This window comes from Mus pahari, chromosome 6 (assembly GCF_900095145.1).
Source record: "Mus pahari chromosome 6, PAHARI_EIJ_v1.1, whole genome shotgun sequence".
Classification (NCBI taxonomy): domain Eukaryota; kingdom Metazoa; phylum Chordata; class Mammalia; order Rodentia; family Muridae; genus Mus; species Mus pahari.
In genome coordinates, this window is record NC_034595.1 from 87572299 (window position 1) to 87599154 (window position 26856).

General features: G+C 49.0%; 1 protein-coding gene across 1 annotated transcript; it reads left to right on the plus strand.

Moving 5' to 3' along the window:
- Nucleotides 1–4793: 4793 nt before the first annotated feature.
- Nucleotides 4794–19862, plus strand: Lactbl1 (lactamase beta like 1). Its single transcript, XM_021201309.1, has 7 exons — nt 4794–4860; nt 8781–8916; nt 11317–11426; nt 12876–13033; nt 14668–14906; nt 17515–17620; nt 18854–19862. The coding sequence occupies exons 1-7, from the start codon at nt 4849–4851 to the stop codon at nt 19836–19838; spliced, it is 1746 nt and encodes a 581-aa protein (XP_021056968.1). The 5' UTR covers nt 4794–4848; the 3' UTR covers nt 19839–19862.
- Nucleotides 19863–26856: the final 6994 nt, after the last annotated feature.

Consider the following 26856-nt stretch of genomic DNA (forward strand, 5'->3'; position numbering starts at 1 on the left):
ATTACTTTAAAAAAAAAAAAAGATTTATTAATTTATTGTATGTAAGTACACTGTAGCTGTCTTCAGACACTCCAGAAGAGGGCGCCAGATCTCGTTACGGATGGTTGTGAGCCACCATGTGGTTGCTGGGATTTGAACTCAGGACCTTCGGAAGAGCAGTCGGGTGCTCTTACCTGATAAGCCATCTCACCAGCCCTGATATTACTTTTGTAAAGCCCAACCAGCTTCATTTTTTGAGAAGAAGCTCTAGGGGCTAAACTCTAATTCCAGGAGGAAAACCACAAAGTCTGTTTGAACAAACATCCTATGGCACACACACTCCACCCCGCCCCTGCCCCTTAGCCACAGACAGCCAGGATACAGCAGCAGGGTCAAGGTCATAGACAACCTAAGACATCCTACAGAAGATAGACTAGCTGTCCTGTTTGTCAGGTGGTGTTTGCCCCAATGTTCAGTTCCTACAGATCATGCCAGAAATGCAATTATTAAAATATTTACATCCCGTCCCATATGGAAATTCCCCGTTTGCTGTAACCACAATAGATACCCTGCACTCCTAGACTCAAGGCTGCCACTTCTGACCTGCTGCGACAGTGACGGTGAGGGTCCTTGCTCGAGAGCTCATAATAAAGACCCTATGTGTTTGCATTGGAATTGGCTCCTCGGTGTTTTTTTGGGTCCCTCTGACTTGGGCATAATACTTCATCTGTTTGTTTGTTTGTTTGTTTGTTATTATTTCTGTGTGTATATGGTATATGTACAAGGAACGCATGCGTATGTGCCTATGCACGTGTGCATGTGTGTCAGTCGTTTTTCTCAGTCATTTTCCATCTCTTTCTCTTTAAGATGGCATCTCTTACTGACCCTGGAGCTCTGATCAATGAGATTCCCTGGCCAGTGAGTCCCCAGGACACCCAGCCCACCCCCACCCAGTGTGGGGTTATATATCTGCGCTGTCACATCCAGCGTTTTGTTTGTCTGCTTGCTCGCTTGCTTCTTCTAGCCTGTGGGCTGCCGAACGAGACTCAAGTGCTCACACTCACCCACAAGCCCTTTATCTACCAGGCCGTCTCCTTCTCCAGGGCTTCCTGAGACAGTCTCACCAAGTTGCCCATGCAGGCCTGGCATCTGTTTGATAACCTCTGACCTTTGGTGGTTGTGTTTGGGTAACTAGCCTGCATTAGGAAGCGCGGCTTAGAGTTCAATCTGTTGTTCCCTGTTTTCAATCGCACTTAAAAAGAAAATCCCTGGGCTTGTAAGGCGGCTCAGTGGGTAAGGTCACTTGCCACCAAGCCTGAGGACCTGAGCTTGATCACTAGAATCCGTGCAGTAAAAGGAAGAAATCAACCCTGACAGGTTGTCCTCTGACCTCAATGTGCACGCCTGCAGGCACCCGACAAAAAGTAAATAGATGTCAAGATTTTAAACAAAACAACTGTGGTGACCTCACCTTTCACCCCAGCACCTGGGAGGCAGAGGCAGGCAGATCTCTGAGCTCGAGGCCAGCCAGGTCTACAGAGCAAGTTCCAGGCCAGCCAGGGCTACACAGAGAAACCCCGACTCAGAAAACCAACCAACCAACCAAACAACCAACTAAACAAGCAAAAATGGCAAGTTTTATAGACCCAGCAACTAAAAGACAGCCCTGAGGCTAGGAGTGGGGCAGTTACCTGCTTCCTGAGAGGACAGGCCCATGAAAGGAGGTGATTATTACAGTGACTATGTTTGTTGGGCACTGTTGGCATGCAGTGGTCTGTGTGCTCTACCCGTGATCACTCTCCTATTCAGGCTTCACTCCCACACCACAAGGGTAGCATCTTTAGTCAGCCACGTACACATGAGGTCTGAGAAATACAGAATATCTGATCAAGGTCACACATAGTAAGGATCAGGGCCGAGGTTTGGACTCTACAGTCTGATCCCACATCCCTACAGTGGGTGAAGCCTAAACTGACCGGTCAAAGCAACTTAGAATTCCCCAAAGAGCAAGAGACAGATTGGGGCTGGAGAGATGGCTCAGTGATTGAGAACAGTTGCTGCCTTTGTAGAGAGCATGAGTTTGGTTTCCAGCACCCATGCTGGCAGGCTAACAGCTACCTGTAACTCCCTCTCTCCATCTCCTGACCTCCGCAGAGCACATATAACTAAAATACAATATTTTAAAGGGAGATATGAGATACCTTGTATAAAAAGAAGATGGCCAATTCCTTCCTCCCTGACGTGTGTGTGTGTGTGTGTGTGTGTGTGAGAGAGAGAGAGAGAGAGAGAACGCATGTGTGCACACAGGTGCTAGTGCATTGTGTGTGTGTATGCATGTGTATGCTTACATGTATCTTTGTGTGTGTGTGTGTGTGTGAGTGCGTGAATCTGAGTGTGTATGTGTGTATATATGTGTGTGTGTTATGTGTGTATATATGTATGATTGTGTATATGTGTGTATGTGTGTGCTATTGTGTGTATGTATGTGTGCTGGTGTGTATGTGTATATATGTGTCTGTGAGTGTATGTGTATGTGCTGTGTGTATGTGTGCATATGTGCAAGTGTGTGTGTTATGTGTGTATATATGTGTATGTGTGTGTGCTGGTGCATGTGTGTATGTGCATGTTTATGTGTATCTCTTTGGGTATGAGTGTATATGTGAGTGTGTGACTATGTGTGCATATATGTGTGGCTGTATGTTTGTGTGTTTATGTATGTGTACTGTTATGTATGTATGTGTGCTGGTGCGTTTCTTTGTATGTATGTGAATACGTGTGTATATGTATATGAATGTGCATCTGTGTGAGTGTGTGTGTTTGATCTTTCTTGTTTCATGGGTACAGAACCTGAAAGCAATTTTCCAGTAAAATATCTTTAAAGGAAGAGCAAGTGGGGACATTCCATGTACATCTGCTGCCATCTAGTGGTAATTTGCTATATGACATGATGTGGATTCTCTTCTGGCTGAATTGGAAATAATCCTGATTTACAAGGGAGAATCACCTGCCTCCAGAGCTGGGTCAACTTGAGGAGTGCCACAGAAACAGTGGTGTCTTTGGGACACGGGTGGGTGCCCCTAAGAGAAGTCTTGCAGGCCCTTGTAGTAAACTATCTGACTCAGATCATCAGCTTTGACATGCCATCCTTGCCCTGGACGACCTCATAGTCGGTCAGATGGAGGCATAAGGAAGGCTTTGGGGAATGAGAGAGGGGGGCCTGTGTCCTGTGTCCCAATCTTAGTCCTGGCTCTTCCTGGGAACTTTGAACATCAGCTTCTTTGTATGGATGGAAAGTGTGACAAACTAGCTACTTCTTCCTGCCGTTCCCGTGCAGATCAAAGACACAGACAGCCTGTAAGATGGCTCAGTAGGTAGAGGTGCTTGCCACCAAGCCTGATGACCTGAATTCAATCCCTGGGACCCACAGAGTGGAAAGAGAAAACCACTTTTTTTTTTTTTTTTGGTTTTTCGAGACAGGATTTCTCTGTGTAGTCCTGGCTGTCCTGGAGCTCACTTGTAGACCAGGCTGGCCTCGAACTCAGAAATCCGCCTGCCTCTGCCTCCCGAGTGCTGGGATTAAAGGCATGCGCCACCACGCCCGGCGAAAACCACTTCTTACAAGTTGTCCTCTGACATTCCAGAAAATCTAAGTCAGTCTTTTTTTTTTTTTTTTTAGACTAAGAAAAAAGTCTAAAGTCAGCCTTAGGAGCAGATTGGGAGTTTGACACCAGTGCCAAGTCATGAGTACCAGTGTTGGCAGAGCCCTTCCTAGGGGCAGGTCCCAGGCTTCTGCTTTAAAAGCACCCTCCTACTTAGTTAGCTGTAGTTAACATTGTCTCATTTCCAAAGAAACCGAGAGAGTCTCATTTCCAAGTAACGGTGGATCTCCTGGGCACTTAACAGAAAGGCTCACACCGTGTTCTCAGAGGTGACTGGTGAACTGGTCTGAGCTTCGAAAAGGGTTCTAAAGGCCTGAGGGTCAGATCCTGGTAGCTGTCTTTTGTCACCTCTTTTCCACCTGGGTTTCTTCGTGCCTCCGGACTATAGCTTCTGTGGTCACATGGCATGGATGTCCAGCACTCTGATACATCTGCCCAGCTTCCCTGCTACCAGGGCTTCTGAGAAACTAATCCTCTAGGCAGAGGACAGCGAGGGATTAGAGCTGGAGAAATGAGGGCCACATCTGTCACTGCTGCTAGCAGTTTGGGCAGAGCCCACACTGAGAGTTCAGGGAACCCAGTTGAAAGAGCTGAATTATGAATTCTAGTAGAACCTTCTGGAAGTAGGTAAGATGTGAGAGTTTGGGGTCTGGCAGATGGTTGTGGGGGATGGGGGAAGGAGCTGGAATTAGAGACTGGTAGATTTGGGGTAGGTTTGGTGCCCACCTCCAGGTTTGCCTGAGATAGAAGGGGTTCTGGGTCTTCTAGTGCAAGAAGCAGGATAGTCCTGGGCAATTGGGTACTGTGAGTGGGGTGCCCCTTCCCCACCATCCTCATATTACCCCCCTCTCTAGCTGTTCTCTGTCCCCTTTTCTCCCAGGACATGTCTTTATTATTAATTTTATGTGTATGTATGTTTCCCACATTTAGCTTGTATCATGTGTGTGTCTGGCATCCCTGGAGAGTGTCAGAACCCTGGGAACTGTGGTTACAGACGGTTGTGAGCTACCATGCAGATGCAGGGGACTGAACCCAGATACTCTGAAACAGCAGCCAGTGCTCTTAACCTCTGAGCCATCTCTCCGGGCCCTGCCTCCCCACTGCTCCCACTTCCCCTTGCCTTTGCTGTTCTCAGTTTCCTGTCCACAGGGTTTCCTGCGCTACAGGCCAGAATCCTCAAGGAGCCGGAATCTTCCATGCCCTGAGGAAGATGAAGACTCGGGTGAGTCCCACTCAGGAAGTCACACATTATCTTGGTCAGCATCCTTAGCTCCTCCTCAGCCGCTTGCTCAGTGGCTCTGCCCTCCTTCCCACCTTGGCTGCCTCACCCGCATCCTCACTGGAGCCTCTGCCCTTGCCTGTTTCTCTCTGGAACAACTACAGCAACTATGACAGTTGCGCTAACACTTGTTATTGTAACACAACTTGTTCGCCGATCGATCCATGCTTTCTGCACAGCTCTGTTGGGGCTCACCTGAGCTCTCCCTGGGGGAGGGGCAGTTGTCAGGCTCCAAAAGGTGAAGTCGTTTGTCCAGAGCTGGAAGGTGCATAGCTGAAGTCAGGTTCTGTTTGTTGCCCTTTCCAGAGTGTTATACAAGTGCCGTTACAATCTGTCCATGTTTGAGAATGGTTTATTTATTTCACTTAGCCCAGTGCATTTAAGATTCATCCATATTATTGTATATATAAATACTCTATTCTTTATGTTGCTATGTAACATTCCATTGCATGGATGTATGAATCTTTTTTTTTTCATTCATCATTGAAGGATATTTGGTTGATTCGGGCCTTTGAAAAGTTAGAAGTAGCTAGGGAGATGGCTCACTTGGTAAAGTGCCCAAGGACTCAAGTTCAATCCCCAGTACTATATAAAAAAGCTGGGGGGCAGTGGAGCATACCTTCAATCCCAGTGCAGGGAAGCAGGGACAGGCAGCTCTTTGGCGTTCTCTGGCCAGCTGGCTTCCCCTAGTCACAGAGCCTCATGTTCCAGCTGGAGATCTGCCTCAAAAATCAAGGTGGAGAGTAATGGAGAAAGGTATCTGATGTTGACTTCTCACCTCCATATGCACACATACACACATGTACACATGCAAACACATATGTACACATGCACACAAAATGCACATGTACTCATGCATACAAACACATGTATACACACATACATATATGTACACATACATACACAAATGCACACATGCACACATACATGCACGTACACATATACTCACTCATGCACATATACATATATGCACATATATGTATATACATGCATCCATACATACATGCACACATGTATACACGTACACATACACATGTACTCATGCATACAAACACATGTATACATATATACATACATGTACACATACATACACAAATGCACACATATATGCATGTACACATATACTCACTCATGCACATATATGTATATACATACATTCATACATGCATGCACGCATACACACATGTACACATACACTTGTACACACATGTACACATACACTCATGAGCACATGCACACATACATGCATGCACACATGAACACATACACACATGAACACATGAACACACAATTATACACACATGTGCACATACATTTATACACACATGCATACATTTGCACATGCACACATGAACACATACACTTATACACACATGTGCACACACATTCATACACACATGCATACATTTGCACATGCACACATACACAATGCACACATGAACACATACACATGTGCACATATGCATGCATACATATACATTCATACATAAATGCACACATACACAATGTACATATACACACATGCACACATACACACATGCACATATGCACACATACATTCATACATACATGCACACATGCACTCATACACATGTGCACTCATATACACAGAGAAAAATGTGTAAGGACCCCAAATTCTAGAGGTGAAAAATAATTGTGAAGCCCAGCAGGATTTCCAGATTAAAAAATAAAGATTCAACAGAGAATTCCTTCACACTGAAGAGCCTCCCCCAGTATGGGGGATGGACCAGGAGGCAGGGCTAAATCTAAACCTGTCTTTTAACTTACAGGACAGGGCTAACTGCTTTAACTTCAAAGCATTTTTTGAGAGGCAGGAAAATAACAATAGCTGCTTGTGTTGAGGAGCAAAGATAATTTACACAGCTGCCTTAAAACCTAGAAGGGGCCTGCATATGTGTATGCTAGCTGCTCCTGCGGCATGAGAATGGCTGAGTCAGAAAGGTATGGGTCCTAGACGCTCTGGTCCCACAGACAGCAGGCACTATTCTGGTACCAGGTCCAAGAGGGTGGAGATCCCTCCAGCCAGCTCACTGCCTCACCTCAGGAACCTGGTACAGCTCCTGGTGCCTAGTGACTGCTCAGGGAAAAGGTCAGGGACAAGGAAGGGAGCTTTCAGATGCGAGTCACCTTGTCAGATGTAATGGCTGACACCTGAGCAGAATGGATTTACTGCTATTATGTGAAATTCCTGGAGAGACTCGAACAAACGTCTATTTACCCCAGAAAAAGCATCAATGACAGGCCACAGAAATGACCCCACCCAAGTGTCATTTAGTGAGCTAATGAGTGTGTGGTGTCACACAGGACTAGGGGTGTCCTGGTTTCATTTCTATTCACCATAGAGCCTTCTCTGCCAGTTTTGGAAGGGTGGCATGGTGAGACAACCACCACACTGAGCAATACCCACAGGCTGGGAGCTTCGGGCATGCCCACTGGGTGCTCTGTCTGTAACTCTAATTTTTTTAAAGCTTATTTTTAATGATGGTTCTTAAACACTTTAACCTCCTTGTAGCCCAGCAGAGGTAGTGGAAAAGAAAGGCTACAGGGAGGTGGACCTGTTTAGAAAGGTTCTTGGGAGCAACTCCCATCTGTGTTGCCTGGAAATTAGCAGTTCAGTTCACAGGTGAGCAGGCAGCTTGACCCACTCGCAAAAACACTTCCTGGATACACCAGCAGTCCAGTTTGGTAGAGTCGGGATAGCAGACATGCATCAGCGGCGGTGGCACTACCTAGCAGAGACAGCCAGGGCTCAGCCTCCGCACGAGTCAGCAGGAGGGACAGGAGGGGACACCAGCAGTTCTCAGCTGTGTCTCAGTGAAGATTCAAGACCCACAAGTATTGCACGGCTACTTCTATAATCAAGCCCAGCTCAGCTCCCATCACTGTCTGTAGAGTCCTATTTATACCCTCCAAGCATCACATGTCCTCCACCGGTCTTGCCTCAGCACGTGTGTCTGTCTCAGCTGACATCACTCTGCCAATCACCCAGAGTCCACAGAAGTGGCAAGAAACTGCAGAAACACCAGAAATTTTTTTGGTGTGTTTTTCCTCTATGGAGAGAAACAAATAGAGCTCAACCACACAATGTAAGGCAGACCAATACACTGTGTTGTTAGCAAAGAATCCTTCCTCACGTGTCCTTTCACGTGCTTGCTTTAGCAGAACATTCTTTCTCCTGTGTCTGCTTCAGCCAAACGTTCCTCTATGGGTCGGCCTTAGCCTTTCACCTGTGTCTGCTTCCGGAAAACACTCCTTCTCATGTTTGCCCCAGCAAAACGCCACTCAACACGACTGACTTTCCAAAGAACCCTCAAGTTTCCACTTCATCAATCCTAGGTTTAAGGTGAGGGACCTGGAGGGACAAGAGAGGCAGGTGCCCTGGAAGTGGCTGTGTCAAGACCCACTGTGCACACCTCAGACACATGCTGAGGAACCAGCACACCAAAGGCTACAGAAGGGGAGAACGTGGATGGGCGTCCCTGGCCTGGGGGGCTCTCTTGTCAGGACAGCCGACTGACAATAGGAGGGGTGGACCGGTCCGGAATAGTTCTATACTAAGAAACTTGTATTTGCTCTTCCTTACAGACATGGCCTTGGGAAGGAAAGCAGGTGTGGAGAGTTGGGGAAGGCTTCCTGGAGGAGGCAGCCTTTCAGTGCGACTCCCGAGTATCTCGATAAGCACACAGGTTAGGTGATGTGAGGTGAGGGCCAGACTAGGCGTGTAGAGTTGATGAGGTCATACTGAAGTGAGGCCCTTGGCTTCACAGGTGGTGTTGCCCTGAGGGGGATCTTCCTCTCCCTGCTGACCCTAGAGGCCAGAACCTGCATCTTTGTTTCTTCAGGCCCGCCAGCAGCCCCATCTTCCAAAAGGGAAGAAGAAATGGTTTTTGTGGGCCCTCAGCGGCTTCCTCTTCCTGCTTTCAGTGACCATGACTGGCTGCTTCCTGTGGCAATTCTACCTCCCCAAGCTGCAGACTGGTGAGTGAAGAAGTGGCTCACTTACTCCCACCCTGCTGGGTCCCCCTGGAGCGTCAAGGACCTGAGGGTGGAGGAGGATCAAGCTTTAGACTCAGGAGCGCAGGCCTCTGTTCTCACTATCAAGTCACACTGTTCATCTCTGGCTGCCTCACAAGACCTCTCTGGGCCTGGTCACACTCTTATAAACAAAGTGAGAATCCCATTGCCATCGGAGGCTCACAAGACATCCAGCCTGGGGGTCATCAATCCAGGGTCCCTTGGAAACTCAAATAGAGTTCGGGTGAGACAGCTCAGCCAGTAAAGGCGCGTGCCAGACAAGACCTGAGTTCCACCCCCAGGACCCACATGAAGGTTGAAGGGCTGATTCCACAGACTTGAGCTCTGACCTCCACGTACACACCATGACCCACATGTGCCCATGTGCATATGTGCATGCGTGAGTGGAAGCACGCACACACACACACACACACACACACACACACAATTTAAAATTTTAGTTTTAAAAATTTAGCTGGGCAGGTGGGGATGGCATACACCTTTAATCCCAGCACTTAGAAAGCAGAGGCAGGTGGATCTCTGAATTCGAGGCCAGCCTGATCTGCAGAGTGAGTTCCAGGACAGCCAGGACTACACAGAGAAACCCTGTCTCCAAAAAAAAAAAAAAAAAAAATTTAAACAGTGTTTCCCTTGTTCTGTGGGCTGGCCTACCCCTTCCCCCTTCCCCAGACTGCTTCATTCTACCTAGCACTCCAGAGGGGCACAGTCCTCTGTTGCTATGGCATCCAGGACCCCAAGTCTCCATGGCACTGGGATCAGCCTCTCCCAGCTCTGTCATTCATATTGACAAAGGCCTGTGCTCAGGGAGGTGCTGGGGCTCCCAGATCTCCAGAGCTACTGCAGACAGTTCCTCCTAGTGTCTCCCCTGAATCTCCTTCCCCCACCCCAGTCCTTTATGGGGTAAATTCCATTTCACGGGACTTCTTTGTTGCTCAAGAAAACAGACTCCAGCTGGGCAGGTTGTTCAGGGCCATGTCGCTCAAACTGCCAAGCCGCGATGGACAGATGGTACTTTAAGTCTGCAAAATGAATTCTTAGCGGGGAAACCTTAAGAGAGACATTTGAACTGCAGGCTGAGCTGTGTGAGCAGATCCAGTGGATGCAAGTCAGAGTCAACTCACCACAGGCTTCCCCGAGTCTGGGCAGGCCAGATGGGTTATCACAGAGATACCTGCCACCAAGCCCGATATCCTAAACTTGATCCCAGAAACCCAGATGGTAGACAGAGAGAGAGAAAAAAATTCCTACAGGTTGTCCTCTGACCTCAACATTCATGCCGTGACGAATCCCCCTAACCCTTCCCCACAGTGTGGGCACTTTCAGGCCCTAACCAGACTCTATATTTTGAGACTCTCCAGGTGCCTCTGTGTGTCTGGCTACAGATACTAGACCCATCTAGGTCCCAAGACTTCTACTCCAAACCTGTCTAAGGAAGAAACCACCCCAGGGGCTCTTAGTGGTGGTACCCTTGCCTACAGTGTGCAAGACCCTGGGTTCTATCCCCAGCACCATAAAGGAAAAACCAAACACAGCAATCTCGATGGCTGATCATTTCTCATGGTTCTGGGGGCCAACTGACAGTCCTATTGATGGTCTAATCTACTCTCTTCAAGGAAGGATGCAAGTCACTTGGGATTGGAGCCTCCCTAGGGTCTTGTGTGCTCAGGGATAATTCCCCAGGCTTCTCCATGTGATGACAGCCACTCCTTGGACAAGGGCAGACAAGGCTCACTTCATGATCTACCACCCATATTCAGTTCTGGGGACACAATGAGCTGTCCCTGCTGCTTCAGGCCTGAAGCCCCACTGGGGTTTCAAGTTCATATCACCCAAACATATAAAACTAGCTTGTGGTATGGATGGATGGTGGATGGATGGATGGATGGATGAATGGGTGGATGGATGGTAGATGGATAGATGGTTGGTGGATGGATAGATGGATGGGTAGATGAATGGATGGATGGATGGATAATGGGTGGATGGATGGATGGATGGTGGATGGATGGTAGATGGATGGATGGATGGTAGATGGATGGTGGGTGAATGGATGAATAGATGGATGGTAGATCGATTGTGAATGAGACTGAGCCTGTCAGGAAGAAGGAGAGGGCGGAGACCAGTAGCTGACCTAAAGGGACTCAATCCTAAGGCCACACTATCCCTTGGCCCTTGGTCTTTTGGCTGGCTGGCCCATGATTGAATGTTTTCTAAGAAAACTCCTGCTGGTGAGAAGATGTCCCCACAACATGACTCTGGCCTTTGCTGCAGCCTCCCTGTCCTCTAAGATGTCCCTCTGTCCTTGATCCGACCTCTTCTGTACTTACCTCCTGATGTACCCTTTAGGTTCCTTGAAGCCAGAGGTGCCGCCAGCCCCAGTGAAGATGTGTCCCCGGCACCCTGAGCTTGTGCCTCTTGTTCACCCACTGCCGGTGCTGAAGGAGGCCTTAGAGAAGGTTCGTGACTGCTTGGGAGGTTCCTGGGAATGTGGTAACGCTTGGCAGTCCCTCTATGCTGTGGCAGTCATTCATTCACTCAACATGCTTTTGTTTGTTGGCTTTTGTTTTCCAACAGGGTTTGTCTCTATAACAGCCCTGGCTGTGCTGGAATTTGATTTGTAGACCAGGCTAGCCTCAGAGATAGATTGCCCTGCCTTTCCCTCCTGAGTGCTGGGATTAAAGGCGTGAGCCACCACACCCAGCTTCCAATGCGCATTTCTTTGAGTGCCTGTTCTGTGCCTAGAATCCCAGTGCTTGGGAGGCAGAGGCAAAAGGTTCACTGCAAGTTTGAGGCTAGCCTGGTCTACATAGTAAGTTCTCAGCCAGAGGGGGTGGGGATAGGTGAAGGAAGCAACTAAGGTCGCACTTATGTCTTAGGGTTTCCATTGCTGTGAAGAGACGCCATGACCAAAGCAACCATTATAAGGGACAACATTTAATTGGGACTGGCTTACAGGTTTAGAGGTTTAGTCCACTATCATCAAGGGTGGGGCCATGGCAGCATGCAGGCAGCTATGGTGCTGGAGAAGGAGCCAAGAGCTCTACATGTTGATCCAATGGCAGTCAGGAGACTGACATCCTCAGGCAGCTAGGGAGAAGCTGTCTTCTGTAATGGGTGGAGCCTGAGCATAGGAGGGGACCTCCAAAGCCCACCCCCACAGTGACACACTCCCTCCAACAAGGCCACGCCTCCTAACAGTCCTACTTCTTTTTTTTTTTTTTTAAAGCAAGGTTAGTACATTTAAAAAAAAAGATTTATTTATTTATTATATGTAAGTACACTGTAGCTGTCTTCAGACACTCCAGAAGAGGGCATCAGATCTTGTTACGGGTGGTTGTGAGCCACCATGTGGTTGCTGGGATTTGAACTCTGCACCTTCGGAAGAGCAGTCGGGTGCTCTTAACCACTGAGCCATCTCACCAGCCCACAGTCCCACTTCTTATGGGGCCAAGCATATTCAAACCACCACAACATACTTCACCTGGTGGTGGTGGCGCACACCTTTAATCCCAGCACTGGGAGGCAGAGGCAGTTACATTTCTGAGTTCGAGACCAATCTGGTCTACAGAGTGCATTCCAGGATTGCCAAGGATATACAGAGAAACCCTGTCTTGAAAAAACAAAACGACAACAAAAAGATAACACATATTTTTGACTCAGGAGCAAGACTGAAGATTAGGAGCTAGGTACTAGTGGTACACACACACACACACACACACACACACACACACACATCCTTTAGGGAGCCCTATGTCTAAGACAGGTGAGTCAGATCCTCACAGGGTATGAGATCTCAGAGTCTGTAGGCTCCTAGGGTATAGGGCAGGTATGGCTTTGGGGACAGGTGGGTATGCTGAGGCAGGGGCTGTTACTGCACCCACATTATGCCTCTATTCTCTCTCAAGGTGGATGGGATTCTGCACAAGGCAATGTTGGCCCCAGGCCTGGCTGCCATGTCTGCCCTTGTCATCCATAATGACACTGTGCTCTGGACTGGGAACTTCGGGAGGAAGAACGGCTCAGATCCGAATTCTGGAACCCCTAATGAGTATACCATGTACCGGTTAGTGGGGTGCCCTCCAGGGTCTCAGAAGGGATAGTCAGGATGGCAAGCCAAGCAGGTAGAGGAGGCAGGACACAGGAGGGGGTGGGGTCCCAGCTGGCAGGGCCTGGCAGTTCTATGGGAGACAGAGGTCCAGAGAAGACCAGGAACTATGAATGTTCATTGTCATCACAAGGACCACAGGACAAATGAGGAAAGGATCTTGTCTCCTCTCCACATGCCACCTAGGGATGATCACCAGCTCCCAGCCCCTTTTTTCATCCCTGTGAGTGAGTGAGTGAGTGGCTTTGATCCAGCTGGAGGCAGCTGGGGACACTTGGCTGCATGCCCAGAGCTTCTCCTCTTAGGTGCTGTCTGCAGAGTCCTCAAAGCTGCAACAAGGGACACACTTGATCCCAGAGATACTGTGGGGACTTCAGGGGTCCTGCAGGATTTAACCTTCACACTGTGCCTTTATGGCACCACACACAGGGCCCAGAGTTCCAGTTATCTTGCTTACTGTGTATGTACTGCCTGGCATGCTGAGTGCTCTGCACACACACACACACACACACACACACACACACACACACACACACACACAGCTCTATCCCTACTATAGCCCATGAAACCAACAGTCAAACTCTCAGAAAGGTCTAGTAACTTGCCCAAGGCCACACAGTCAGTGAGAGCTAGGACTGACCAAACCCAGCTCTGCTCCAGTACTGATGTGGTAAAAAGGCTGCTGAGGAGTCCATCCTATCCCAGCTTTCTGGTACATCCTAAGCAACCACAGGCAACTCTGCACAACCTGCGGATTCAGCCCAAGATGCAGACTGAAAGGGAAAGTGTCGTCTCAGGATGCCCAAGACCAAGAACTCAGCACAAAGATTTATTTGTCCCAGAGAGACAGAGAGACAAATACAGGAGATAGAGAAAGGGAGAAGAGGAGGGGAACAAGGGAGAGGAGGAAGTGGTGTTTGCCACACAGGACAAAGGACTGCCTCTGACTAGAGGAGACAGACGTAGCACAGCAAAATGGCAGTTTATAAAGGTACAAGGGGCCGGGCAGTGGTGGCGCATGCTTTTATTCCCAGCACTTGGGAGGCAGAGGCAGGAGGATTTCTGAGTTGGACGCCAGCCTGGTCTACAGAGTGAGTTCCAGGACAGCCAGGGCTACACAAAGAAACCCTGTCTCGGAAAAAAACAAAAAACAAAAAAACAAAAGAACCAAAAAAATAAACAAATAAAGGCACAAGGGGAAATCCCATTTTAGAACGAGGTGTTTAGTTTTAATTAGGCATGTTAATTAGGTGAACCAAAGGGGGGTTTTGATTGTTGGACTTCAATACTTTGACAGCTGGACCTTGGTAGTCTGTCTTAGGAGAGAGAAATGGCCAAATAAGGGAACAGACCTTGGTGGCCAGCTTTGTAAATGTAATCTAACAGGTTTTTTTTTTTTTTTTTTGTAAGACAGAGAGATTGAAGAGAAGGGCGAGGCCTGCCAGAGCCATGTTCGCCACACTTGAGCTGGCCAGGGTCTCCTCACAGCTTAGGGTAGAATGTAGCGTGTGAGAAGCTGAAGGCTGGACACAGGGTAGAGAGTGGGTGTGAGGCTGACAGGTTGCTCTCTGCACTCCTATGTCCCAACACAGGATTGCCAGCATCTCCAAGATCTTCCCTGTGCTGATGCTCTATCGCCTGTGGGAGGAGGGCATCGTGGACTCCCTGGACGACCCTCTGGAGCGCTATGCCAGCACATTCTCTATCAACAACCCTCTGGGCACAGCCCAAGGCCCTGGAGCACAGAGCCCAATGGGGGAATCGGAAGAGATGGGCTCCTTCCCCAGGCCATCCCCTGTCACTCTCCGGAGGATGGCCAGTCAATTGTCAGGTGAGCCTCGGAATTGTCCATACCAGGGGAGGTTGGGGCAGGCACCTAACACAGATTCCCAGCCGTTGGGACTCTGCTCTGATTCCCGAGTGGCCATGCTTGCAAACCATGGGCCATGGTAGGTGCCAGGGTAGAATGAGCTGAGGCAGCCTGGGAGTTTTTTTGTTTTTTAACTTATTTTTAAAATGTGTGTGTGTGTGCACATGCACACGAGTGCCCACAGAGGTGTTACTCAGATCCTCCAGGGCCAGAGCTACAGGTGAGTGCTGGGGTCTGGACTTGGGTCTTTTGGAAAAAGCAGTTTTAGCTGTTATCTCTCCAGCCCTGGAACTTTTATTTTATTTTATTTTATTTTATTTTATTTTATTTTATTTAGACAGTGTCCCTTGTAGCCCAGGCTGGCTTCAAATTCATTCTGTGGCTCAGGAGGACCCTGCACTTTTTGATCTTTTCCCTCCCTCTGAGTGCTAAGATGACACGTATGTGTCACCATATCCAATATGTCATTGTTGGGGAAGGAACTCAGGGCTTCACACATGCTAAGCAAGCGTTGTACCTGCTGAGCTCTGTCCCTGGCCTGGACCTGGGAGTACAGATCAGGCGGGAAAACAAGTTCACAGACAAAGGAGTCGGGATCCAGGCTAAATGCCAATGCCAAGGCAACAAGTTAGAAATCAGTAATGAACTCTTCAGTGAAGACCTGGACTTCCTGAACACACACACACACACACACACACACACACACACACACACACAGATCACATGGAAAGCCACAGCCCACAGGACAGGGGTGAAAGGCAGAGCTGACATCACACAGAAAAGGCTCTGAAGAAATAGTAAAAAAATTTACAACTTTTGTTCACCGCCATCTAGATGCAAATTCAAACTACATTGTCACACATTCTCCCTGTCAGACCAGCAAGCATCAAAATCGTAGGTACAGTGAATGGAGAAACCACAGAGACAACGTTCTCATCCGCACCAGAGGAGGGAATTTAAATGGATGACGCTCTGTGCTGGATAGTTTTATGTCAACTTGACACGAGCTAAAGTCATCCAAGAGAAGGGAATCTTAACTAGGAAAAATGCCTCCATAAGACAAGGCTGTAGGACATGGTCTTAACTAGTGATTGATGTGAGAGGGCCCAGCCCATTGTGGGTGGAGCCATCCCTGGGCAGGTGGTCTTGGGTTCTTTAAGAAAGCAGGCTAAGCAAGTCAGGAGGAGCAAGCCAGTAAGCAGCACCCGTCTATGGCCTCAGCATCAGCTCCTGCCTTCGGGTTCCTGCTCTGTTTTAGTTCCTGCCTTGGCTTCCCTTGATGAACTGTGATGCATAAGCCAAATAAAGCTTTTTCTCCCCAAGTTGCTTTGGTCATGGTGTTTCAGCACAGCAATAGAAACCCTAAGACAGGCCCCAGTAAACAAACAAAACCTGTGTGAAGGCCAATTCAAATATGTCTCACAATCGTTTTCTTGGTTTTTTTTTTTTTGTTGTTGTTGTTTTTTTTTTTTTGAGTTAGGGTCTCACTTAGCCCAGGCTTTCCTCACATTCTCTATGTAGCTGAAGATGACTTGAAATCTTGATCCTCCTGCCTCCACCTCCAGAGTGCTGTCTCCATGCCAGGCTGTTTGTCGCAGTCGACTGTGGCTGGAGATCAGCAGTGCAGTGTGCACTTGGCTCTGAACCGAGCTCCCGCCAGAGAGGAGAAAAGGGCACCCATTCCCCGTGAGTGAGAAATTTTATTTCTAGAAAATTCTACCAAAGCTGACCTCATCCTGTGTAGCATAAAGTATGCTCACAATTATTCACTGCATAGTCTTTACAGTAACAAGAAAGGAGCCAGTGTGAGGGTACAGAGCTGAAGTCCAGAACTCCCAAAAGGATGCAAGAGGATCAGGGGTTCAAGGTCATCCTGGGCTACATAGTGAGTTCAAAGCCAGCCTGGGTTTCCATGAGACCCTCTCAAAACACAAAAACCAAAACAAGGAGAAATAACCTACATGTTCCTCACTAGGGGAATGGCTTTGGCATAAAATACTGTATAGTTCTAAATGATGGTGTTCTTTGTTTACTGATACGAAATAAAATGTTAAGGAGAAAAGGACATGTATTATATATACTACAGAAATAAACATAAAAATATATAAAAAGACTATATAAATATACTAACGATAAAAACCTGTTTATGGTGAGGCAGGGGTAATGTACTTGATTATATAACATGCTGTGTATTATATAAATATTATTCTTTTTTACATCTTTAATTCGTCTTGGGGGGCGGTGTGCATGCTATGATACCTGTATGGATGTCAGAGGGACAACTTGCGGGAGTTCTTCCCACTGTGGGCGTTTTGTGGATTGACCTCAAGGATTGCGGGCAGGCACCTTTAGCAGAGAAGCCATCTTGCCAGTCCTAAGTATTAAATATTTCAGGATGTAGTAAATGCCTTTGGAAGGACCAGACTGCGGGTAGTTTGCTTCCAGGAAGGGGAACTGGTGGCCGGCTGCAGTGGGAGGCATGGGGGGGGAATGACTGAGTGTTGTTCTAGGGGAGGAACTTCCCCAGCAGTGCACAGGTCCTGCAGGTCTGACCACTGCTCTTTCCCAGGACTTCCCCGAAGACTCCGGGGCACTTCACTGCTGTGGAGGGGCAGTACCCAGGAGGCTCTGAGCCTGCTCAAGGATGATGTCCTGGTGGCTGACCCAGGAACCAGGTGAGGAGTGTGCCCTGAAGTCCAGCCACACATCCTACCAGATGGTCAGAGTCAGGAAGGTTCTGGGAATCACTAGATAGAGTCCATTATATACCCAGAAAGACTAAGGCCTGTAGGGACAAGCATAGCAGGTTTGGGAGAGCTGGACCCAGAACCCAGGTCTGTTCCAGTCTCCCTGTTCCTCACCAACCGGATTGTTTATTAAGAATCTACTTGGGGGTTGGAGAGATGGCTCAGCAGTTAAGAACTGGCTGTTCTTCCAGAGGTCCTGAGTTCAATTCCTTGTGGCTCTCAACCATCTATAATGGGATCTGATGCCCTCTTCTGGCATACAGGTATACATGCAGACAGAACATTCTTATACATAAAATCTTAAATAAACAAAAAGGAATCTACTTAATCACAACACTTGGGAAGCAGAGACAGGAGAAAAGAGAGATGCAGGCCAGTTTGGGCTACACAATGAGATTTTCTAAAGCAACCAACCCAAAACAAAAACAAGACAAAAGAAGCAACCAAGGAGACCGCATCTGTCTACACCAGCCAACAGACCTTAAGTTAGGTTTTTATGGTTGTGAAGAGACACCATGACCAAAGCAACTTTTATTAAGGAAAACATTTAATTTGAGCTGGCTTACAGCTTCAGAGGTTTAGTCCACTATCATCACAGTGGGAAGCAGGGCAGTGTGCAAGCAGATGGGGTGCTGGAGGAGCTGAGAATTCTACCTGTCTAGCTGAAAACAGCAGAAGGGGACTGTAATGCCGTACTGGGTGGAGCTTATGCATAGGAGTCCTCAAAGCCCACCTACATAGTAATGCAATTCCTCCAACAAGGCCACACCTCCTCCGATGAGGCCACATCTCCTCCGATGAGGCCACATCTCCTCCGATGAGGCCACATCCCTAATAGTTCTACTTCCCAAAGGCCAAGCAAATTCAATCCACCACAATGACCAAAGCCCTTTTTACAGTTTTACAGTGAGGGAGTCACAGCGAAGAAATAAACGACACAAATAGTTTTTGCCATGATGGATATGAATAGTAAACAGTTAAAGAAAGGCTTTACGAGCTTGGGGTAGGGGGTGAGGGGTACAAGTGGACAGGGCTAGATTTCCCTCTGCTTCTCCAAATACTAGACTAGAGGCCTCGCTTCCTTTCTCTCCCTCCTGGTGCCACCACACTGTCCTGGGGATCATACAGAGCAGTCCATCCTTGCCCCCTTTCTCTCTCCAGATGCCACTACAGCACGCTGGCCTTCTCTCTCCTAGCCCATGTGCTGGCTGCGCACAGGGCACAGGGTGACTATGAGCGCTGGGTGTCTGAGCAGGTGCTGGAACCACTGGGGATGAGTGACACCGGCTTTGCACTGACAGGAGCAGTGCGTGCACGTCTGGCTGCTGGCTTCTATGGGAGCGGCAAGTCTGCCCCGCTCTACGATCTGGGCTGGTACCGGCCATCGGGCCAGATGTACTCGACAGCTGCAGACCTGGCCAGGCTTGCGGCTGCGCTCCTGGGTGCAGGACCCCGACGGCTGCTACGGCCCGACAGCCTGGCCACACTGCTAGCACCACTGCGCGCCTGCGCCCACGACTACTTTGCTAGTGAAACCGGCACACCCTGGGAGTTCCACGAGAGGCGCGGATACCGCGTGGCGCGCAAGGATGGCGACTTGGACGGCTATGCCGCCAGCCTGGCGCTCGTGCCACCGCTGCGCCTGGGATTTGTGTTGTTGATGGCCGGGCCTCGCCCTCCCACGAGCGATCTGGTGGCTGACGCCCTGGATATGCTGCTGCCAGCCCTGGAGCGCGCGTTGCGCGAGGCTGAGCTCGCCCCCGCGCCCCCGCCCCGCGCGCGCCCGTTCGCCGGTTTTTTCACCTTCGCCAACCGCACCTTCTACGAGGTGCGCGCCGCCGGGCCGCGTGGCGAGCTGCGCTTGCGCCAGTTTGGGCCGCGCGTGGAGGCGCTCGTGCCCGCCGCCTTCCGATCGCTCGCCCTGCGCCACGTGCGCGGCCGCGTCTTCCAGTTGCACGTGGCGCGCGAGTTCCCGTGCGCGCTGCCGCTCGCCGACGCCTGGCTGTCTCTGGAGGCCCAGCACGGGCAGCTGGTGCGGTTCTACCCGCTGGATCGCCATGGGCTAGCGCCGGGCTTCGACGTACCAGGCCTCAACACCTACGGAGTGCTGCGCCTGCCACGCAGGCCGGTGTTCGGCTCCCAGTGAGCTGGGCATCCCCACGCGCGCGCGTCCACACATGCCTTTGCATTGCCCATGCTTGCAACCCTCTGCTTGCCTCCAGCCTGCCCACGCCCACCTGCAGCTTTCTTTTTTATCTGCAGCCTCCCTGTCTCCTCAACACCCTCCCCTCACCTCCTCCTAACCCCATAGCTTCTCATGCGTGCAGCCTCTCTCCCCCACACTGCCTGACACCCTCTTGCTCACCCCCATCCCCGCTGCAACCTCCTCGGCCTTTGGCCTTCAGCCTCACCCCAGTTGAGCCTCTTCATACCTGCAGCCTCCCCTGTATGAGGTCTGTCCCACTCCAGCGGTCCCCTTCCTCCAGCTTCCTACCCGTGCTTGGCAGGGGTCGCCAACCATAGGACACAGTAGTTGGCAAAGTGGGGTCTCTTGGACCACAGCTGGTTTCAAACTCCTCTTACTCACCCAAGAGGAAGACTTATACGGGAATTTACAGTAAGCATTTAAACATTTAAGGCGTTGTCCAGACCCGATAATGCAGACCAGTGCTTGTATCTGTTGAAACAAGGACAAAAGGCCAGGATCTGTGTCTCTTTTAAAAACTACTCTTATTGGGCTGGGGTGGGGTGCTCAGAAAGCAGAGCGCTTATGAAGGACCCTATAAACACGGTGTGGTGGTTAGCACCTGTGTCTCCACGAATGGGGAGGAGGAGGTGGGTGGATCAGAAGGTTCAGGCCACAGGAGACACCTTTTCTTTTTGTTTGTTTGTTTGTTTTTTGGTTTTTCGAGACAGGGTTTCTCTGTGTAGCCCTGGCTGTCCTGGAACTCCCTTTGTAGACCAGGCTGGCCTCGAACTCAGAAATCCTCCTGCCTCTGCCTCCCAAGTGCTGGGATTAAAGGCGTGCGCCACCAAGCCCGGCTGAGACACCTTTTAAAAGAGCAACAGTTTTAGTTTTTAATTGAGTTACAATGTGCCTGAAACTAAAGGCACTATCAGGTTTGGGCAGTTTAGGCATTTATTTAGTAGGCCTGCGGATAGAACCCAGGGCACCAGTGTGAGGTAAGTGCTCAACCAAGGGAGCTACAGCCCCAGCCCTTTCAGAGAGATGTTTACATCCATCCGGGCTTTCAAGATACAGAAGAATCCCGCCATTCCTAATCCACCCACCAATTCTTCCTTTGTGGTCACTCCCCTCCCTCTACTGCTCCCCACCCCCCAGCGCCAGGCAACCACTGATCAGCCTCTTGTCAGTTTAGATTCCAGAGTTGGTGTGAATTCCCGCATACCAAGGCTTTAGGTACATCTCCTTGGGCTCAGCTTGCTGGTTTTGAGGTCTTTATATGTGTCCATAGTTCATCAGTCCTTTTTATTCCATGGTATGGCCACGACAGTTGGTCTTTTCACCCGCTGATGGACATTTGGGTTGTTTCCAGAAGGGACTGTTAGGAAAAGAGGCGTGTGTGCAAGACCTCCTATGTTTGAAGAATTTCATTGCTTTGTGGCAAGTTCCTAGATGTGACTGCCCGCCCGCCCATCAGTTTTCCAAAAGCCTTGGGCCTCCTTCCTTCCCCACACGGAAATAAGTGGCAGTTCTGTTGCCCATATATATGGAGACACTTGGCTCTGTCGGTCTTTTTAATTTTAGCCATGCTGGTAGTTCTGAAATCATATCACACTGTGGTTTTAACTGTATTCTATTTATTGAATTGTAAAAGATATATATGCATGTATAAGATATACACACACCATCTCTCTGGATCCAGTTCCTCCTAGTCTTTGGATTAATTTTGCATTTTCTTTTTTTTTTATGTAAGTCAGTCTTTATGTGTGTATTTTGAGACGCAATCTCCTGTAATCCAGGCTGGCCTGGAACACAGGATGTAGCCCATGGTTGACCTTGAACTTCTCATTCTCCCACTTTTACCTCTGAAGATTGAGATTATAGGCATGCACCATCTCACCTTTTTTTTTTACATAGTACTGGGCCCAAACCCTCGGGTTTCATGCATGCTATACCCCAACCCCTGTTCTTTGTAAGGTTAAAGAAAATGTTTATATGTGTATGTAGTAGTTGGGGTGTGTCCTCATGAGCACACATGCCCTAGGAGGCCAGAAGCAGGTGTCAGAGCTGGAGTTACGGGCCGCTGTGCACCTGTGAATGTGGGCGCCAGGAACTGAACTCAGGTCCTCTTGCAGTATGAACTCTTAACTACTGAGCCACTTCTCCGGCTCCCCCACACTGGGTATGAAAACTTTAAAGACAAGGTCTTACTATGTTGGATAGACTCTCTTTGAATTGGAAATCTCACCTTGGCCCCTTGGGTTACTGAGATCACAGTCATATACCACTATGACTGGCCCATTTTCTTTCTTTCTTTCTTTCTTTCTTTCTTTCTTTCTTTCTTTCTTTCTTTCTTTCTTTCTTTCTTTCTTTCTTTTTTGAGACAGGGTTTCTCTGTGTAGCTCTCAATGTCCTGGAACTCACTCTGTAGACCAGGCTGGCCTTGAACTCAGAAATCTGCCTGCCTCTGCCTCCCAAGTGCTGGGATTAAAGGCCTGCACTACCATGGCTGGCTTGGCCCATTTTCTTAAGGATGTCTTTTGAAGAGCATTTTGATGAATTTATGCCTGTTGAATCTAATGCAAATTTAGGGGTTGCATTTTGTATTACACACATGCACACGTGCTCAAGGTTGAGCCCAGGGCCTCATGGGCAGTACTAGGCAGATACTCTACCAGTTAGCAATATGCTCAGCTCCCATGTGTTTTTTAAAAGTTTTGACATTTAATTTTGAGATAACTATATATACCCCTACACAAGTATCAGAAATAACTAGTGTGGCCTTTATCCAGTTTCTTCTCTCAGCAACATCTTGCAGAATGTTGTAAGGTGGTTGATCTAATGCAGCCAGAGGTTCTCAGCACTGCAGGAAGTCCTAGTTCCTAGCTACCTCTACCTGCTCCCCAAGCCTTCCCCTTCCCTTAAGCCCCAGCAATCACAGTCTGCTCTGTAGTTCTAGCAAAGGCAACAAAGATATATGGGGGGGGGGTGACCCATGAACATTCCAACATCATTAGTTTTTAGGAAATTATAAATTAAGCCAGGTGGTGGTGGTAGTGCACACCTTTGATCCCAATACCCAGGAGGCAGAGACAGGCAGATCTCTGAGTTCGAGGCCAGCCTGGTCTACAGAGTGAGTTCCAGGACAGCCAGGGCTATACAGAGAAACCCTGTCTCAAAAGAGAGGAAGCGGGGAGAGAATGTATTTATTTGTATGTGTATGTGTGCCATGCATGATGTACTCACCTAAACCAAAAGAACACATCAGATCCCCTAGAACTGGAGTTATAGACAGTGTGAGCTGCTCAAGGTGGATTCTGGGAACCAAACTCCGGTGCTCTGCAAGAGCAGCAAGTGCTCTTAAGTGTGGCGCCATCTCTCCAGCCCCTTCCCTTCTTAAAATACTCCATTCGTTTATGTGGTGTGCTATGCACACATATATATGATTGTATATGTGTGTGTGTGTGTGTGTCTACACACAGGTATCATATTACACACGTGAAGACTGGAGAACAACTTTCCATCCCCTATCATGTGACAGTGTTAAATGACAGACTTCCCTCATCATCCATCTTGCTTCTCTTGGTTGTTGCTTTGGCCTTGAGAAGGTCAAGCTCTCAGATCCCACTGTCTTGGCTTCTTGTGTCTCTTGTTGTCCTGGTTTGAATGGCTAACGACCCTCCTGGGCTCACATATTTGAACACATGGTCTCTGGTTGGTGCTGCTGCCGTGTGAGAGGTTGTGGAACCTTTAGGAGATGGAAGCTTGCTGGCAGTCCAGTCTGTAGTCTCACCCCCCACACCCCGTGCTCGATCTCTGCTTGTGTTGTAGTTGAAGATGTGATCTCTAGCTTCCTGCTTTGACTTCCTCACCTTTATGGATTCTCCCTACAGACCCATAAGCCTAAATAAACAAGCCCTTCCTCCCTTCCTCCCTCCCTTCCTTCCTTCCTTCCTTCCTTCCTTCCTTCCTTCCTTCCTACCTTTCTACCTTCCTACCTTCCTCCTCCCTCCCTCCCTCCCTCCCTCCCTCCCTCCTTCCCTTCCTTCCTTCCTTCCTACCTACCTTCCTACCTTCCTTTCTTCCTTGAGACACTGATGGTCATGGTATTTTCTCACAGCCACAGAAAAGCAATGAATACATATGGCTAACCTGTCAGACCCTGCTCTCTCATTCCGAGAGACCACGCCAGTCTCATGCCCTTCTCGGTACCCATTCGCCACTCCTCACCCAGCCTCACCCCGCCCACTGCTCCTGTCTCAGGTGTCCCCAACCTCCCCTGGCCCAGCCTCCTCCTTCCACACTGATATCCTCCAAATCACACATCAATGTATACATCACAGCATAAATTTTTTTTATAAACTTAAAGAAGCCCCCACAGTCTTTACAAATTCAAACACTTTAAAATGCAGCCTATTTAAAATTCCAAAGTCTCTCTTGAAACCTAAAATATCTTTAAAAATCTCCTGTAAAATAAAAAATAAATTAAATACTTTCTTACTTCAAGAGGGAAAAACCAGGGCATCTACAGAGTCAAGCAAAACCAAACTCCAACAGTGTAAATAATTCAACATCCAGTTATCTGGGATTCGTTCATAACCTTCTGGCCTCCTCCAAGGGGCTTGGGGTCACTTCTCTGGCTCCGCCCTCCGAAACACACAAAGCTTATCTTCTAGGTTCCCAATGGCTCCACTCCATTGCTGCTGCTGTTCTTGGTGGTCATCCCGTGGTACCGGCATCTCCAAAGTGCTGGGGTCTTTGCTGCACCTGGACTGGACTTTTGCAAATAACCTTTCCTGGGCTCTCTTCATGGCACTAAGCCTAGCCTGGTCTCCATGACCCCTTCAAACCCAGTAACGCCTGGGTGGACTCTTTCACTGCCAACTGGAGTTACAGCCTTGGACACTTCTGGGACACAGGTTCTGGGAGCTGACCCTGATGAGACACTTCCCAGACCTTACCCCAGGGATACTGGTCTCTCCTTAATCACAGCCGATTCTGCAGCTCCAGCTGACCAGGCAGATTCTTCACACAAACGGCCCAGCGGAGTCTCTGTTTCCCTTTGAAACTTCACAAGCCGCGTCTCCACGGTCTGCCTCTCTCTCTGCATCCTTCAACTCCAAGTCGCTCCAGAACAGCTCGCCAAGCCCACGACTTACTCAATGGCTCTTCTAGCCCAAAGTTCCAAAGTCCTTCCACAATCCTCCCTAGAACCACATGGCCATGCCTGTCATAGCAATGCCCCACTCTCCTGGCACCAACTTGTCTTGGTTAGGGTTAGTTACTGTTGATGGGATGAAACCCCATGACCAAAAGCAAGTCGTGGAGAAAAGGGTTAATTTGCCTGATACTTCCACATCATAATTCATCACTGAAGGAAGTCAAGACAGGAGCCTGGAGGCAGGAGGTAACACAGAGGCCGTGGAGGGCGCTGCTTACTGTTTTGCCCCATTTGCCTTGTTCAGGCTGCTTCCTCTCTTTTCTTTTTTTCTTTTTAAATATTAATTTAATGTATATGAGTCCACTGTCGCTGTCTTCAGACACACCAGAAGAGGGCATCCAATCCCATGACAGATGGTTGTGAACCACCATGTGGTTGCTGGGAATTGAACTCAGGACCTCTGGAAGAGCAGTCAGTGCTCTTAACCACTGAGCCATCTCTCCAGCCCTCAGCCTGCTTTCTTATAGAACCTAGGACCATCAGCCCAAGCATAGCATCACCCACAGTGCGCTGGACCCTCCCCCATCAAACACTCATTTAAAACAATGCCCTTCAGGCTCGCCTGCAGCCTGGACTTCTGGAGGAGGCATTTTCCCAGTGGAGGGTCCATCCTCTCTGATTAACTGTACCTTGTGTCAAGCTGACGCCACACTAGCCAGCACAGCACCCCAGCGCTACCTTCAGTCCTCAGAGCAGAAGCCAAGTGCTGGTTGGTTCTGCAGGGGTCTCAGGAGATGCGTCCCGCGGAGTGGGACGCTACCCATGGAACAGGCAGGAAGAACAAGATTCATCACTGTGCCTTTGGTGTATTCAAGGCTTTGCATTAGCCTCATCATCTTAGCCTTGAAGCTGCCAGATTCATCCTCAGACAGCCTTCCCCCTGACAGATGCTAGCTGAATGTCAGCCTGAGCTGCACCGAGCACAGTAGGTGATGACAGAGCCGGCTCTGTCGTTGCAGGCTCCTGCTCGCTAAGCCCTCATCCTGCTCATTTCCGCCCTTGCCACCTGTCCTCTAGGAGTTAGACGTTATCAGCCCGTTTTACAGACTTGGAAATAAAGTCTAGTGATGGCTAATATCCACCCTCAGCTTGATTGCTTTGAGAATGCCTCGGAGCTCATGATGGGTTCAAGGCTATTTCCAGATCTGATGGATCACAGGGCTCTGACCAGCGAATGATTTAATCCACTGATAGATTTAGCATGTGACTAGAAGGCTAGGGAGCCGTCTCTGTGAGTAAAGTACCTGCTGGTCTGAGTTCGAGCCCCAGGACCACAGAAAGGAAGGAGAGCACGGACTCCTGCAAGTTGTCCTCTGACTTCTGATGTAATTATGTAAACGTGACAAAACACGATCATCTGAGGTGGTGAACCGTGAGGAGTGGGGTCCATTGGAGGAAGTAGTCACTGGGGGGGGGGTGTGACCTTGTGAGGTGTTTAAACCCCGCCAGTGGCTACTTCTCTCTTGTCTGTCTGTGACAACGCTGGAAAGCTCCCTGACACACATTTCCACTGCTATGAGATGCTCTGCCCAAGCAAATGGAAACTGATGACCATAAACTGAACCCTCTGAAACCATGAGCTAAAATAAATCCTTCTTCCTCAAAGTTGCCCACCGGGATAAGACAGGCACCTGACCCCAGGTTTACCTCATATGTCACCTCTCCAAGGACACAAGGTGCACAGGCTGTAGAGACAACCGGACTGCTTGGCACTAGCCTTCAAGTCTTGAAACTTGAATGAATGTTGGTAGAACTTAC